This window comes from Brienomyrus brachyistius, chromosome 8 (assembly GCF_023856365.1).
Source record: "Brienomyrus brachyistius isolate T26 chromosome 8, BBRACH_0.4, whole genome shotgun sequence".
Taxonomy (NCBI): domain Eukaryota; kingdom Metazoa; phylum Chordata; class Actinopteri; order Osteoglossiformes; family Mormyridae; genus Brienomyrus; species Brienomyrus brachyistius.
Window position 1 is genome coordinate 10,190,740 of NC_064540.1, and position 16,933 is coordinate 10,207,672.

Consider the following 16,933-nt stretch of genomic DNA (forward strand, 5'->3'; position numbering starts at 1 on the left):
AAACACACAGCTAAAAACACCCAAGAATGGCTACGAGGAAAACATTGGACTATTCTAAAGTGGCCTTCTATGAGCCCTGACCTCAATCCTATTGAGCATCTTTGGAAAGAGCTGAAACATGCCGTCTGGAAAAGGCACCCTTCAAACCTGAGACAACTGGAGCAGTTTGCTCATGAGGAGTGGGCCAAAATACCTGCTGAGAAGTGCAGAAGTCTCATTGACAGTTACAGGAATCGTTTGATTGCAGTGATTGCCTCAAAAGGTTGTGTAACAAAATATTAAGTTAGGGGTACCATCATTTTTGTCCAGGCCTGTTTCATGAGTTTTTTTTTTTTATTAATTCTGTTGAAGCATGGTTAAAAATCAATGTCTGACTTTTATTAGTTAAATTTCATAGAATTTTTATTTATTATTAATTTTGTCAGATTAAAGTTATTTCTGTGACCATTGTGAGTTTTTCTTTCATTGACTGAAGGGTACCAACAATTTTGTCCACGTGTGTAGCTATTTACACTTGACAGGAGGGGCAAATACCAGGCAAAAATTAACTATACACAAATATACACTGGATTTATCCATTAATACAGTTACCTCTTTTACCACTACATTCTGTTTCAAATTAGGTGGCAGTGGGCTTTTTATTATCAGCCTCTTTGTGTCTGTGATCAGAAGGTTGCTAGTTCAAACTTGACCTTGGTCCATGTGTGGGTCCTTGAGAAAAGCCCTTAACCTCTAGCTTCCTGGATGCTACAGAAGGTGGTTGCCCTTCACTGCCAGCTTGATCTCACCTATAGAGAGTAAGATGGGGGAGGCAAAAGAGATCAATAAAGTCTTTATAAAAGATATATTTGCAAACAATAATAGTGAAGAAACAAAGATTGGTTAACTTTGTGTAATAACATGTAACATTTTATATAAGAAACCAAATACTTTTAAAACGGAATTTAATTTCTATACCTTTACAGGTGCAAACTATGAAACCTTTTTACTGGTGTTGTAACATTTCAATTCGATTAATCACGATAAAAAAAATATAATTTGATGTCCCCATTAACAGTTTTAATTCATTTGGAAATGCTGGTCTTCTTGCTGTTCAAGGGGATCTCCATATTTCCCATAAAGGAAGTAACTGCTAATATGTTTACCAGTATGACTGGTAATTATATAACTGGGGAGTGAAGTATTGTCAAATGCCTTCCCTTCAAAAGTCCTAAGACGTCAATCTAAAATCTATCAGTCACTGCACGTTCCTTCCTCAGCTCAAGTTTAAACTATCACTTTATCTATTATTTTTCTCGAGATCGCGACTTATTTTCTTGTGATTTCGACATAACCCATGTCACTTTCCCATGATCTCGAGGTTTAGTATTATCCTCATGGACGAATGCGTCAGATTTTACTTAGATCGTGCATGGATGTCCCAATCAGAATCAGAATCATAATCAAAAGACTTTATTAATCCCGGAGGAAATTGTTCACATTGCGACTGCGCAATCACATATAAGTGGTTATGTTGCACATGTTTGTAAAACCAAGTTAGACTTCAAATTGTGGGAAATATCGAGGTATACTGCACCGAATCATGGATAAGAGGAATTAACACTGTCTGTCGGTGCTAGAAAATTGTCATATTAGTGTTCGTCATTTGAGAAGGAGGATCAGAAATTTACTGTTATACCGTCGGAGAAATCTGCACGAGTAGTCAGTTTCATTACCAACTAACAGGAGAGTCCGGGACGTCTCCATGTTTACTGGGTGATGTTTGAAAGATGTCGGCTTAAAAAAATAAGAAAAAATAAGTCGTGATCTCGAGATAACGAAAAGAAAAAAAAGTTTATACATGTCCTCTACAGACTTCCGTACATTACGAATAGAGCTAAGGTTGTTTTTCACTGACAAACTACTTGTTTCTCATCTTGTGGGTGTCTTGTGGCTTCTGTCATTTATGGGCACAACTGAGACCAGTGAAATGTATATACTTTTTGACAGAATATTCACTGTAATGCGCGTTGTCAGTAGGCCACTAACAGAATGCTACAGGAAAAGTGGTGTATTTTCGGGTGCATCAAAATAATAAGCAAACAGATAGATAATGGATGAGAATATACATTTTGCATTTTAGACACACCTTTAAAATCGAATACCTCGCAGGTGCAGGAATCCGCAATGTCGGCGTTTGTAAACACATAATGTGAGCTGCCGTGTAAAACCGTGCCATTTTCATACGCGGTAAACAGCTAAAAATTAGATTGCTAAAACTAAACTCGTTTACAGTAAATGATTCAAATAGGCCTACGTGCGACCTTATTTGATCTGTTATTTGCTTTCATGTGGAGTCAGCCTACTTTCCGAAAGGAGGAGTTTAAAAAATATGTTTTTGAGCGACCTAGTTTGTCCCACAGACTGCTGGTCTTCTGAGAAATGAACTAACGTTCTTTAAAGATAGCACTCGTGGCACGAAGCTCAGTTGTGTGTTAATGTGAGAAAGAAATTTTCATAAATATATTTCATGAAATACCTTTGTAATCGCACTCAATAACATTGGAGCATAGAGAATTATTTACTCCTTAACAATAAGAAGGGGAAAGTCATCGACATCCATTTTGAGAAGAATGATATACTGAGCTCAAAATGCTACTGATCCGTCATTTGGAAGTGTATTTCTTAAAACTAAATGTTGGTTTAATCCCTCTTTGTGGTGACACCATCCGGAGACATACATGAGCAGCGTTCTTGGACCTGCGTGTGCAATGCTCTTGCTGCTTTGTGTATTAGCTTCAAATGCAGTAACGGGGCAGTACAACAAGGTAAGATCCGTCAGAAAGAAAAGGCCATGTGTGTTGGGGTTGCCAGCTTATCTCGTGGAACATTACTGTACATCCACACAGGAACTCGTAGCAGAAAGGCCCTGGTAACCGTGATTAGCACCATTTGTGTTTCATGAACGTCATCCGCTTGAGAGCCCGTGATTGTGCTTAATAAGGCTTAACTGAAAACTTGATCGAATGTTTTGTGAGTTAAGTAAAAATGAATTTCAACACGCTTTCCTAATAATTTTGACATTTTAATATTATATTCTGAGTATGTTTTGTCTAAACCAAGTGTGTCTTTTTTCTTGTTCAAAATGAGTAATCAAAGAATAATCATTGACTTTTCGAAAATTATTTAACCGATTAGGTGACTATAATTTGCTTTCCTAAAAAAGTAGGACATCAGGGGCAGGACGCAAAGAGGCGTCAAAAAATAGCGGTAATATGCACACATGTCGACATAAGAATAAAATGTCAACATGAAACAAGCATTTCAGGCATTTTTGTGTCCCTATATTCCGTTCATATAATTCTGTTTTATGAACAAATCTCTTATTTATATTTGTTTTTGCTCTTTTAAATAATCATCTTACTATTTATTCTAATTTGAATACTTTGTTCTTTTATACCATACTCATTTACTCCCTAATTGCTTACCCTGTTTAGTTGCTTGTCTTTTTTCCATATTATTATTCTTCGTGTAAAGCACTTTGACAGAATTTTATGTATGCAAGGTACTATATAAATAACGATTATTATTATTATTATTATTATTATTATTATTATAACTGAGAGCCAAAAAAAGAGGACAGGTCAGGGAAATAGAGAACACGTGGTTGCCCTTATTAACCATAATCATTTTAAGGGACTAAACAAAAGATGTTTAGAAGCTGTATTGCTACAGCTTGGTTTATACAGATGAGTTAAAATAAACTGACATTCATTAGATAACTCAGATAATGTTATTTATTTGAAAAAAGGCCTTTTTAAAATGCAAAGGGTGATTCAGTCCAACAACAGTCCACCAGAATGAGCAGGGATTGGAGATGTTGTTTTAGACATCAGCTCCTTCAATCTTAATTTGTTTATCCAGTGAAAGAGCAGTTTTGGCGTGTAATAAATTTCTTATTTTGAATGCACAATGTTTACTGAAGCCATTCAGAAAATGGTTATAGTTTAACTGAAGAGGAGACATCTCCATGCATTTTCTGCTTAAAAGAACATGGTCTTTTTTTCTTTTCTATGCAGATGCCATCGAGGTTAGGTAAGCTGTGTAACTACGTCTCTCTCCCATTTCCCCCAAAGAGACAGATTTGTCAATCTGCAGGTGCACAGTCCTGATGTCATTTTCCAGTCAGTTGCAAAATGTAACAACTGCGATATAGATATATTTAAAATCATGTCATGTGCAACTTAACGGTGGTGTTTTCAACGGATCATCATGGAATTGCTCCCGATTATCATGGAATTCATGCACAAGGGACTTTCTGAGAATGACACTGAGGACAGGTGGCCTCTGTTTTAAAGGTGGACCAAGACCCAACTTCACTGTGTCTGTAGACCCACCCAGTCGCTCTTTGACGGTCTATGTGAATGTGACAGCTGAGGTTAATGTTCGGGTGAGATTGTGCTACAGGCAGCGTGAGGAAATCTGCGCCGAACACAACCCTCGAGTCAAAAAACTGGTACTTTTGTGCTATTTATACAGCACTCTGAATCTTCGCCGTAATACCTATGACAATGTTATGTTCTCGTCTTTCCATACACTTGAAGTACCTTCCACTGTACAGCTATCTGTGTAAGTCCTTTCAGTGTAAAGATATTGTGTAGCGCAGCTAAAATACCTGGTCATGGTGCATGTTGCAGGTGACTAAAGAGTCTCCAAGTGTCAGCCTCAGCTTCCCCAACCTGCTGCCCTGTCTCTGTGTGCAGGTAATGACTGTGTGATAATCTTAAATCCATGTAGCTCCGCTGAATACCACATATGTTCTGGAACATGCAAAATATACTATGCAGGGTTTTGGTTGCATGTATAGTGCCTGTATTACCATGAAAAAATGTGTAGTTTTTATATGGTGCTCTGTGTTGCTATAGGTGTACTATGCACTCCCTGATGCCGTTCGTACCACTGTGTGTCCCTTCATGACCCTAGCATTAGATGGTGAGTCAACCCTTATGTGTGTCTATATTGGCTTTACCAGAGGTAGTATTAAAACTCTCATCTCTGTACTCAAATTAATTCGAAGTTTATTTGTCAATTGCAGGCACCGCCTGGTCATTCTCTGTACTAGCTGCTACAGTAGCATAATTATTGCTCTGTTTTACATCTTCAGGGGAAGATGTGTGGCGCACCAGTGTCGTGACTGAATTTGATATGAGCTTGAAGTGGCAATCTCTATGTCCCCACAAACCTGCTGCTTCTCTCTGCTGGCGAATCCAGAAAATACCGACCGACTGCCTGGCCATTGCTAACTCCACCCTGCTTGCCGATTCAGTGAGTGTGAACCTCCATCCATCCATCCATCCATCTATCCATCCATCCATCCATCCACTTTCCAAACCGCTTATCCTTGAGTGTGAACCTGTACTAGTTAAATTGTTGAAATATGCATGGATGAATGGAGGTACAGTATGGTTGGTATTTGAAGGGGAATTCATGTTTATTATCAAACATTTGTATCTCCCACTCCAGCTATACATGGAATAAGATCAATTAGACCATAAATTCACTATTTATACTATTTATTCACTATTGAATCTGATTCTTAATTTTAGGTATAATCATGGTATGTTTAGCCTCCTTAAATGTGTTTGCATTAATGGTTGGATACATTTTGATAACATTTTCTGTAGTACATGAATACACTGAGTGCAGAATTATTGGGCAAGTATGTATTTTACTTGCATCTTCTCCTCACACCAGTATTTTCTGTCCAGATGACTGTCCAGTTAAGAAAGGACAGTTTAAAATACAGCAAGCTCACCATTTTATCTGGGTACTTTGTGTTCGGAGCAAAACAGGAAACTGGATACTTATTATACCAAATATGATTTCTACTAAAATCCCCCCTAAAAAAGGACCTTATATAGTACATAAAAAAGAATAATAAAGTGCCAGTTAGGGGGATACAGAATCATTTGAAATTTCCAGACTTTTAAAACATGATCTACATACAATGAATCGATTTCTGGCCAACAGCCAAAGATGATGAAAGAAGCCTGTAGAGAGAAGATGACAAATATAAGCTAAGCAGGGTTTGTATTTACACATAGTACATTGTGGGGACCAACACAGTGTGGTAAAACCTGTTACTTTTTAGCTTGTGGGGACGTTGATCAGGTCCCCACAATATAAACCATAGTTTTATAGAAATCTGTGACTGCAATCAAAAAACTAATAATGTCAGTTCTCTTTTATTTTGTTTGGTTACTTATGGTTAAGGTTGTCAGGGTTGGGATTATGGATTTGCACATAGAAATGAATGGAGAGTCCCCACAATCATAGAAATGTGTGTGTGTGCATCTACCCTGTGATGGACTGGAATCCCATCCAATGTTTACCTGAATCTTACGCCCTGTGCTGTCTGACATGCACCCGCACCTGTGGCATTGCGAGTAATTTTGTCCTCCCTATCCAAACTGGGTGGCTAATACTTTCCCTGCCTGACAGCGTTCTTCAAATCTCAACTCTCTGCTGTTACTAGCAAGGTCTCCACATGTAAGGAAACGCTAATAAGAATTTGCTTGTCTTTCATTCACAGAATACCAACAATCCTGTGATACTGGTAAGTTGGTGCTTATGGCCTGTATCCACTGTCATAAACCAGCACTCAATAAATCCAGTTTTGAAAAGGTTCTGTTTCTTTCTCCCTCTTTCAGTACTATAGCATTTCTCATGTGGACAAACACCCCAACATGTGTGTGAAGGTGAGTGTGTCTTTGTTCTTCTAATTGTCACATTCCCCCCATTTGCTCATTCAGTCCAGTTGTACATTTGCACATTCTCAATGACTAATCTGGTGTTTCACTATATTTTTTGTCTTATGTCCATGTCTAGATTTTACTGTCTTATGTATTAATGTTTTACATCTATATGTCTTCGATATTTATGTTTATTCCTTGTGCTAAGACCAGTAAGGAACAGTATTTAATCTCAGTTTATGATCCATGCATCAGGAATCTGCAGGGTTCATACGTCATGAAAATTCTGGAAAATCGTAGAATTAAGTAATCACACTTCCCCACACCTGGAAAAGTTTTGAAAAAGTCATTTTTGAGAATTACGTTTTTTATGTTTTTAACGTGATTTTTTTAAAAATCAACATTCGACCAGTTTCCTGGTCCCCATAAGGGAAAACTCTCTATTTTACAAAAAATCAGTGACTGCTATGAAAATTTAAAAATGCACAAACTCTTGTATTTTGCTTGGTTACTTATGGTTGTGGTTAGGGCAGGATGGGGGTTAAGGTTGTCATAGGTAGCGTTAGCATTTTTCCTATAGAAGTGAATGAGCGGGCCCCATAGAGATAGGTATACCCTACATGTCCGTGTGTGTGTATTGTCAATGTCACACATTTAGTGTGGTCTTGTGGACAATGCTAAAAGAAAGATTTTATATTTATACAACAGTTAGTTCCGACTTCGATAACTGCATTCGGACATTTCATGTCAGCTGTATCATTCCGCCACACAGGTGTATCTAAAAACCGTAACATTCTCTATGTCTCATTTCCATGTCTCATTGTGCTGTCCGTCTCCTGATCTCTTCACCCCTCGAGCGCCTGCGGCCTCGTGCCGAATCACAGCCGTGATATATCGGGAGTACGACCGCACTCCTTCTGTGTCACTGCTTAAATAATGAATACTGTTAACATGATGAGTAGAATGTGTAAAGATCGTGTGAAGTCCAAATACAAATGACAAAAGAAACACGTGATCGTGCTATGTCTGTGCAGTTGTGTGTGCCGCTTCGAGACGCCACAGAGCACTGCATATAGACTTAATGTTCCACCTATGAAAAAGATCCCTCTGCTGTGAGCACCAGCAAGCAGAGAAATTCAGATGCAAAATGTGTAAAGTTGCATTTTGAGTATCAGACTGTGTGTGTGGGCGTGTGCGCGTGAGAGAATCTGTGTCATTTGAGTGGTTACAAGAAGGAACACATTTAATATATATAAAATTAAATCTTTCACAATATTGTAAGTATAAAGTCACTTCTAGCTTGTAGTTCCACTCGGGTGCTAACAGTTGCAACACACACCCAAGAACCTTCCTTCATATATATTTACATGCATAGTCCACTGTGGCATTATTTGTTTATGCCATTATTAATTATTATTATTATTATTATTATTTCTGATTCTTAATCTTTACACATAGTGTAACATGCTGGGTATACTTCAAGGTAACATTATTTTGTGCTTATTTTTCTGATGCGTATATGAGACATGTCACATTAGAGTAATTAGAGGCACGCACACATAATTTGTCTTTTAGCACTAACTTTTACAGCTTAGTAATTATTGTTTCTTGTTATTGCAAATGTAAGGAATAAAGTAATGACTTTCTATCTGGTGATAGCTAGAAAAGATAATTGGTGATAGCTGGAAATTAATAATTGTCCACCTCACCATTGTTAGACCAGGCGGAAAATGAGCTATGCAACTTTTTTGATAGTGTGTGTCTGAACAAGGGAGAAACGCAACATACATATTTGTGAAATTCTATGCGATAAAAGGTAAATCCATGTTCAATGGGTGACTACAAGATCATAACAGCTGGATCCTCTACACAAAGTACATGTTTGTAATGGTGTCATGCGATGATGATGATGACATAACAACTGCAAACACATTTCCTGAATGGGTTGAATAAAAAAGCGTTTTTTTAAATTTTGCTTGAAGTCATGGAAAAGTCATGGAAATTCATTGATCGAAAAGTGTACGAACCCTGAAGCTGAGAATTTGAATTGTTTTGATTTTGACTTAAATTTGATTTTAATGAGCAGGTCATAAACTCACTCTTTCTCTGTTCACCCTCCCCCATCTCTCTGCAGCTGTCTCTAAACAGCAGTTCCCACGAATACTGCATCTTTAAGGAAGGTAAACACCCAAATAATGGAAAGTTGTATCATGATGCTGGGCTTCGCCCAAGATTGCCAGATAAAGTAGTGAAGACCAAATGAAACCTCATGAAGCACTTGCGATATTTTCAGACCAGACTATATGGATGTTTTTAGCCATTTTTTGAAAGAGCATTATCTTAATTGGGTGAGAAAATACAGCAAATGGTTCATAAAGCTTCATTTGGCCATCATTAAGTTAAGGTATTAACTTATTTTAAAATATATGCATGCTTTTTTGTTTTAGTGACAATGACAAGAAAACTATGTTCTTGGTTTCGTTACACTATGTGCAGTACAATAAAAGAGGTGAAGAAAACCCCTTAAACCTATGAGGATGGAAGAACATAATATAAGGCTTTACATGCTGAAGCCATTAATTTAACAATACTTCAAATAAGTTGACTGGGGACAGTAAAGGATCTCTGCAATCATATCAAATGATTTACACCACCTTTACATATGACTAACACCATAATTTGAAAGACACTAGTAGCAACTACTACAAAGATATTTTTAGGTATTTAAACTGTGAGCTTACAGAGAGGCTGGTAAATGTCAGGCACGCTCCCACTGCGCTTCTCACACATTTACACAGGTGTCCACTATCAGCAATCTTGGTTTCCGTCTTACAAGGCTGAGTTAGAGTGTAAAAGTAGCAAAACAACCACAAATGAGCCCTGGAGATCCGGTTGATGTGACACGCTTACCCTTCGTAGACATGCAATGCACGTTTCAAGCCCATAATTTTTTATTTAAGAGCGTACCTGTACATGCGTTCGGTCACAGAAGAAACCTGTGGCGTGGCCTTCCTTTGTGACAAGGCGCTAGCCACAAATCTTTCATTCCCATAAATGTGACGGAAATGACTTTTTTCAGTGTTGTACATCTTTAAGAGAATAAACTGAAAGGCCAGTCCAGACACTTTCACACAGCACTACAGGTTTCGGTATAATAGAAAGTGACAAATTTGAGAGCAAAAACTGTACATATATCATATAGATACTTGTCCACTTAAACTGCATCTCTTCTGACTTATATTACTGTTCAGCTCTTCAGCAAAGCCCTTAACCTCAAAAACTGCTCCAGTGATGTCAGATAAATAGCTGACCTTGGGTTGCGACCCCGAGTTTCTGTATTACCTGTTTATATTGTATATGTGTTTCTCATAGGAGTGCCACATGGGATATGTGAAGATTGAGTTTTGTTATACTTGTTTTCTGTAGGATTAAGGCATTATCTTCCTCATCATGTTACAGTCTTGGGAACCAAAACTCATTCAGTCCTCATGTAATCTGTCACACTCAGACCGGGGAAGCAGGAGCAGGGAGACGGAGAACTGGAGAATGAGGGATTTATTCGGAATCAGTCTATCATAGGATACTGGAAACATGCAACGTCAATGACAGGACTAGGGAAACATACTCGGACGCGGACTGAAATACACAGGACTAATTAATAGCAACAAGAAACAGCTGGTAAACATGTGGATTCCACATGGGGGGGATCGGACGAGCGGGGCATGACATAATCCAACTAAGAACTTTGATTACTTTACTCACTAAGTTCAGAACAATTATACCAGACTGAATGAGTTTTGTAAATTTGCATTTCAGTTGGGGTTTAGGGCCCAACTGTGAAATCACTGACTACAAAATTTGAACTGATAACCTTGATTTCAACCAATCACTTTCACGGGCACACAAGTCCTAACATCGAGAGTAGGGGTTACCAAGCTGATAAAATATCCGGGGAGGTGGTTCAGGGGGCTAGCAGATCAATCGCTGATTTCACAAGTTTAAGTTTTACATTTCTTTCAGGCGTGAGGGGTCATAAAAAATGGAAAATACCTAGTTTAGTAAGTAATAACCAACCCCTCTGCAAAACCCCAAGGGTTCCACAGTCCGGTGGAATACTGCCCACAGTCCAGTACAGGTTCACAGACCAGGGTTTGAGACCCTCTATTCTACAGTGCAAAGACCCACTAAACCACAGCAATAGATAAAGACAGAGCTTAGGTGATACAGACTCGGTTGGTTGTATCTCTTGTTTCTTGAATCCTCCTCGACACATGCCACTGACGATGGACAGATCAATGTAAATGTTGACAGAGATTCTCTTTTTTTTTGTTTATTTGTTGATTATTCTTGAGAAAATACAGTGCAGCTGGTATTTCTGTATGTAGTGTAGGAATGTAAAGTTTACATTGGGCATAAACTCTTCTGTTGTCAAATGTCATGCTGCTGCCATTATTTTTGGTGAGTTTTGTGGTTGTTTTCTACGAATTTTCCACCAGAACTTCTGCCTTGGGAAAATCCCTTTAGCTTTCAAAACTGAGACAACGATTTTTTTGTGAGGTGACAAACGACCAGAGAGCACATCCGCTCCACCCTAGATCTGTAACCCGAAATCTATGTTTGATGTGTCCTTTCATCCCCCATACTCTAGGTCATACTAAATGGAGCGCAGAGGTGGTCCCTGCCTCCCGACACCTGAAAGTATACATCTCAAGTGCAGTGCCAGCATCATTTTCCGCTCAGCTTTGTGTTATACAGGGACAAGAGTGTGTGACCCAGGGTGCAGTCCACTCTGTCAGCAAGGTAAATGAGGTGAAATACAGAAAAGTGTGTGTGTGCGCGAGTGCTTGTGTATTAGTGTTTGGGAAACTGGTGCAATACTCAGAGAGAGTAACTCTTGACCAACTGGTTTTGTGGTGAAGCGGAAAATATACCGCATTAAAAATATTTACTCCGTTTAAGGTATTAAGACAGGCATTTTTTAGTTAAAATGTATTTATTTATTTAGCAGACATACAAGGGCGGCAGCAAACAACTGTCAAGAAACCGTCCATCCTGCTTTCTCTGGACACATCTTCTTTTTAGGTCGCTATCCGGGTTTCCAGGCAGTTTTTCGAAAATCGGCAGTTTATCCTACGCCCCATGTGGCCCAGTGTCGCAGGTTACAGTGGAATACAAAGTGAACGGAAAAGATGCCGATTTCCAGTATTCAGCAGCCTCTCAGTATCATAACACAGCATTTGCAAGTGCACATGTTTAAAAATTAAACGTCATTCCCATCCCTTCATGTCATGTTGCTTACGACTGATGTCAGCTTCCAGAAACTGACTTCTGGTGAACAATGCACAACTTTAGCTTCGCTTTTGGTAACTTTTGTTGGAAAAGACTTACATACACATTTATTGTGTCAATTGTGAGTGGATTGTAAAACGACAATGAACTGTAAGGTTTTCATACGTCTGGATTTCCCCAGATGCAAATTTTCATTTTACAGGGGGACCTTATTAATATTCATGAGAGAAGTGCTTACCTGATTGGCCGGTGAATGTGAAAATTCATTAATATTCTGATCCCTGGACACATCCACGGTTTCATAGTACCAAATATGGTAACCTTACAATTAGGCATATGTGCAGCTGAGCTAAGCTTCCGGTCAGTGACCAGGTACAAGTGCATGTTAGCACTGCAGCAGCACATTTGTATAGTATATTACAAAACACTGTAAGAAACTAATAGAAAAGATATTCAAGTTAAAACACAAAGACTAGGTTCCTACTAAACAAGCGCAAAATCCAAGGGAATCCAGCATTGTCTAGAGACCTTAACCAAGGAGTGGCTGATAACAGAGGTCATTGTTCCAAAGAGCTTTTGTTGGTGGGGGTTGTTAATTGCTAACCGTGTATGTTAGTGTCTGTATGTAACAGTGTACGTGAGAAATAGTGTGCATTAATGTTTACATAATATAGGTGAATCCCTGCTGGATCTAATATGTAATTTTGTGTCCTGTAGGATAGTACCAATAAAAAAGAATTACATCTCCCATTCATCCACCTCCAGGAGGAGCTGTGTGTGCAGGTGATATAGTGATCTGTTCCATACGTATTTGTCATTCATATTACTTAATTAGATGATCGTTCAAATTTCTTAGTTATTTTTATCATTACATATTAGTATTATGGCCAAATGAAGCTTCATGAATCAATTGCTATATTTTGTGCCACCACTAGATGGCGATCTCTGTTCAAAAATAGCGTGTCCCAAAGCAAACCAATGTCCCGTGTAGTGATGTCATAAAAATACCACAAACAGTTCATGAAGCTTCATTTGGCCATGATTGCATATTAGGCAGGGATTCTCTAGCTGGAGTGTTTTTATTTGGAGCTCTGGTTTAAAAGAAGTTGAAAATCCTTGCTGATATATGAATATATGATATATGTACAGGTTGGTGTGTGAATTGCAGTGTCAGTATAATGGCAGATTTGGTGCATCTTGTTTGATGTCTCATAGGTCTGGCAGACAGACCCATTACTTTACGGCTGGAGACTCTACTGTCCTTTCTGTGAGTGTCATAGTCCCGTATTTTCATTCACTTGGCAATGCTCACTCGTCGCTTTAAGCCAGATGGACTGATGACTCTCCCCTGCGGCTCCCATTTTATTCTCAGCTTCACACGAGAGGTGGGGCCTTGTTGCTGTGGCAACATCCATAGTCATAACATCTGGAATTATTTTGGCATACCTGAGTTACCTTGCCGCCCGAAGAAGACTCTCAGGTACAGGAAACTGGGAGTATTGGGGTGTGTGGGGATATGTTGACATGGAAGAATTGCTTACTGACCCCTCTCTCTCTCTCTCTCTCTCTCTCTCTCTCTCTCTCTCCAGCTTGGCAGCTGAGCTGCAGGCCCGTCCTGCTGGTGTGCTCCTCGGAGCAGACAGATCAGCTATCTGCTATGTGTGCTCTGGCCTCCATCCTGCAGGGGGACCTGTGCTCCACAGTGCATATGGCACATTTGGCACCAAGAGGCGGGGGTGTTGCTGACCTGGGGCCCCTGCCTTGGCTGTATGGCCAGTGTGAGAGCGTGTTGGCCGCTGGGGGTCGTGTTCTGGTCGTTTGGAGCCCAGAAGGCAACTCAGCCTTCCAAGCCTGGTGTGGGCCAACTGCAGAAGGAACGGGAGAGAGAGAAATGGAGAAAAGGAGAAAGGAGAAGAGTGAAGAAGATGGTGGTCACATGGAGCCCAGTGGAGTCACCACATCTGTCCTGAGGGCAGCGCTGGCTTATCTGCGGGGCCTGCTGCACGGCTATGGACAGAGTCATGGCTTTGCACTGGTGTGTTTTGAAGGCCTCTGCTGCATCCAGGACATTCCGAAGGAGCTTAAGGAGCTTCCGCGATACCAGCTGCCCCGTGATTTTAGGGCCCTGGTGAAGGAACTGCATTACTGTCAGGCAGACAGCAGGTGGCGGTTTTGCCACAGACTGTTTTCCGCCGTGCAGGCATACAGGGTGGCAGATAGACTGGCACACAAGTTACAGCTGCACATGCCAGCAGCAGAGGATCAAAGGAGGAAAGCGGCAGCACTGCGTCTGGTCAGGCGAGCCAGACCGGAAATAGCCAGGCCGGACTCGGCAAGGACACCAGTCACCATCCGCTTAGGGAAGCCCCCAAAACCAGGAATCACAGATGTCACTGCTTTGACATAAGAAGTCCATTTGCTGTGGGTGGCATGAAGCGTTAGGGTGTATCCTTAAAGGTAACCTGTAAACTGGTAGAGCGAGGTTTGAGAAATCACACTGAAACGTGTTCATTATGTCGGTATTTGGGAGGGGAAAAGGCACTTTCATTCAGAAGAGGCCTTCAGTGGTGTTTTCTTTTGAACGTAAAAAAAAAAATGTCGAAGATTACATCATGCAGACAAACTAAATCCGTAGTTTGAAGAGAATATATGCAGATCCGTTGTCAGAATTAGAGCACAGTTCATACCTTGGCCGCTGTAAATGGAGCTAATGTAAAAATTAGTGACGCTCTTATGTATCGAATATTGTTAGAAAATTAATAGTTATAAACAATATTCATAGAAGGAAATGTATCAAACACATTTCACATGGTTTGTCCGTTGTGTTTCCTGGATATTTGCGTTTGAGGAGTTTTTCAAAATCAATATCTTCAGGCTTAAGGTCAATACTTTTTTGTGTGTGTTGGATTGTGTATATTGCAAAGCATCCTTGGGAGTCAGAAAGGCACTATATAAATAAAACATTATTACTTCCTGTTTATCCCAGTCACAGTTGATTTTGGTACATTTTTGTTGCATCACATTTAGCTCTGATGGTGTGTGTGTGTATATGTGTGTATCTGTCTCTATCTAAATAGCTTGAAGCAAACACCTGAAAGTTTTTATGAACCTATGGCACTGGTGCCTCACAGTTTCCTCCCAGGTTCTTCAGTTTCCCACGCGGCCCAAAAACAGTCCACGAACTACAGGTGTATGTGTGCATGCATTTGCCCTGCAATGGAATGGTGCCCCATCCTGACTTGTTTCCGTCTATGTGACCAAGGTTTCCAGGACAGGCTCCAGACCCCCGCAACGCTGCATAGGACAGGTGGGTATTGAAAGTGGATGGATGGAACTACTACATGCCCCTGCATTTTTATTCTTCAGTAGAAAGCGGAACAGCTTCTGTTGTTGACAGATGCACCTGAAACTAAATGGCTCATTACTACCTGTATTCACTAAGGAAATAAGCAAGCAGACTGTCATTATCAGCCCAGAGCCAAACCTGACCAGCAGCATTCCTTCATAACATTTGCTGTACAACTTGGTTAACTGAGGAATGCAATAGCCTCCAACTCTGTCATCTGGTTTCACTGTTGCTGACACGGTGCTGCACTGCACTACATACCTGAAGGACACCAATTATTGCATCAATTGTCCAGATTTAATACTTTAAAATTTAATATACTCCCATCCATCTTCCAACCAGATTGGTTGGATCGCAGGAGGGTCAGAACACAAGGCACAGGATCGCCCTGGGTGGGATGCCAGTCCTTCACAGGGCACTGGGGGACACCCTGGGTGGGATGCCAGTCCTTCACAGAGCGCACACCCCGCACAAACACAATTACCCAGAATGCTTTTCCTGGACTTATTGTTTACGGACTATGAGAGGAAACCAGACTATCTGGAGAATAACTGAACAAGCTCCACACACCCAGAGCCGGCGCTAGGATTTCAACCCCTCGTGCCTGCAGGGGAAGCAATGAGCCACCAAAATCAATATAGTCTAGGGCTTGATGGCAAATGCACTGTCAGTAGCACAAAGAGCCCCATTCAATGAAAATCTGGAATAGAATCTTTAGGAAAGAAACACCTGTTTGTATAGTCTTGCAAATATTATGAGGAAAAGGAACATGGTAGAACCAGCAGTGAACTTTGGACCTCATAGGACTCATTGGCCAAAAGAACAAATTAATGTTTCACTAGTGTTTTAGCGATGTTTCACCAAAATGAAACTAATACAATGCATGGGAATTCATAATGCATTCATATAACATTTATAGGCTGTATGTAAGTATACCTTAACACCATAACATACCTAAGTGGCTTTAATATACTTTATTACAAACATTATATTATAGTGTTTTTATTATCATATAATGTTTGTTAGTTAAACAATATTTATATTTGTAAATGTAAAATTCAAATTACTTTGAATTTGTAAGCAAACGTAGGGCTGAGGGCTGATGTTACAGTTCTGAGTTGTTTTAAGAAAAATGGGTTTGTAAATCACCCAGAGTGAAAAAGGAGGTAATTTCTCCATTCAAATGTGAATGTTGTCAAGAGGACTTGACTGCTTGTCAATTAAATGCCCCGTGTTCTCTCAGTGTCGATAACAAACAAAATATAGAGGCCCTATTGTCAAAGGCGATGTGACCCAGGGAAAAGTTACTGAACTGTAGTAAACAATGGTCTTCTCATGGCTCACAGATTTGCAGGTTGCCTAGCAGAATGCTAGAAAGTAGCCATCCTATGAGAGATTATTGGTTTGAGTGAATACAGCTCAGCAATAATGTCACGGCAACAGATAAAAATGTAATAATCCTGTTCTCTTAAATAAATATTTTGTATGTGAGAGGTGTTATTTGGGACCTGCGTGTTTGTCCGTAAGGTGTGCATGTGAGATATGAAAGGCATGCAGTGTCAGGTGT

The 16,933-nt window shown here is 39.9% G+C and overlaps 1 protein-coding gene across 1 annotated transcript; it reads left to right on the forward strand.

The window, feature by feature from the left end:
• Positions 1–417: 417 nt before the first annotated feature.
• LOC125747234 (interleukin-17 receptor E) lies at positions 418–15,000 on the forward strand. The gene is made up of 14 exons (XM_049022191.1): positions 418–2,807; positions 4,059–4,074; positions 4,338–4,495; positions 4,677–4,742; positions 4,905–4,971; positions 5,144–5,304; positions 6,572–6,595; positions 6,690–6,737; positions 8,866–8,911; positions 11,380–11,531; positions 12,738–12,803; positions 13,236–13,287; positions 13,393–13,500; positions 13,610–15,000. The coding sequence occupies exons 1-14, from the start codon at positions 2,721–2,723 to the stop codon at positions 14,425–14,427; spliced, it is 1,869 nt and encodes a 622-aa protein (XP_048878148.1). The 5' UTR covers positions 418–2,720; the 3' UTR covers positions 14,428–15,000.
• Positions 15,001–16,933: the final 1,933 nt, after the last annotated feature.

What these genes read in the sequence shown, in the direction of transcription:
- LOC125747234 (XM_049022191.1), top strand. Translation starts at nt 2,721, where the DNA reads ATGAGCAGCGTTCTTGGACCTGCGTGTGCAATGCTCTTGCTGCTTTGT. An exon ending in AGGAGGAGCTGTGTGTGCAG is followed by an intron (nt 12,804 to 13,235) that starts GTGATATAGTGA and finishes GATGTCTCATAG; the next exon opens with GTCTGGCAGACAGACCCATT. An exon ending in CGCCCGAAGAAGACTCTCAG is followed by an intron (nt 13,501 to 13,609) that starts GTACAGGAAACT and finishes CTCTCTCTCCAG; the next exon opens with CTTGGCAGCTGAGCTGCAGG.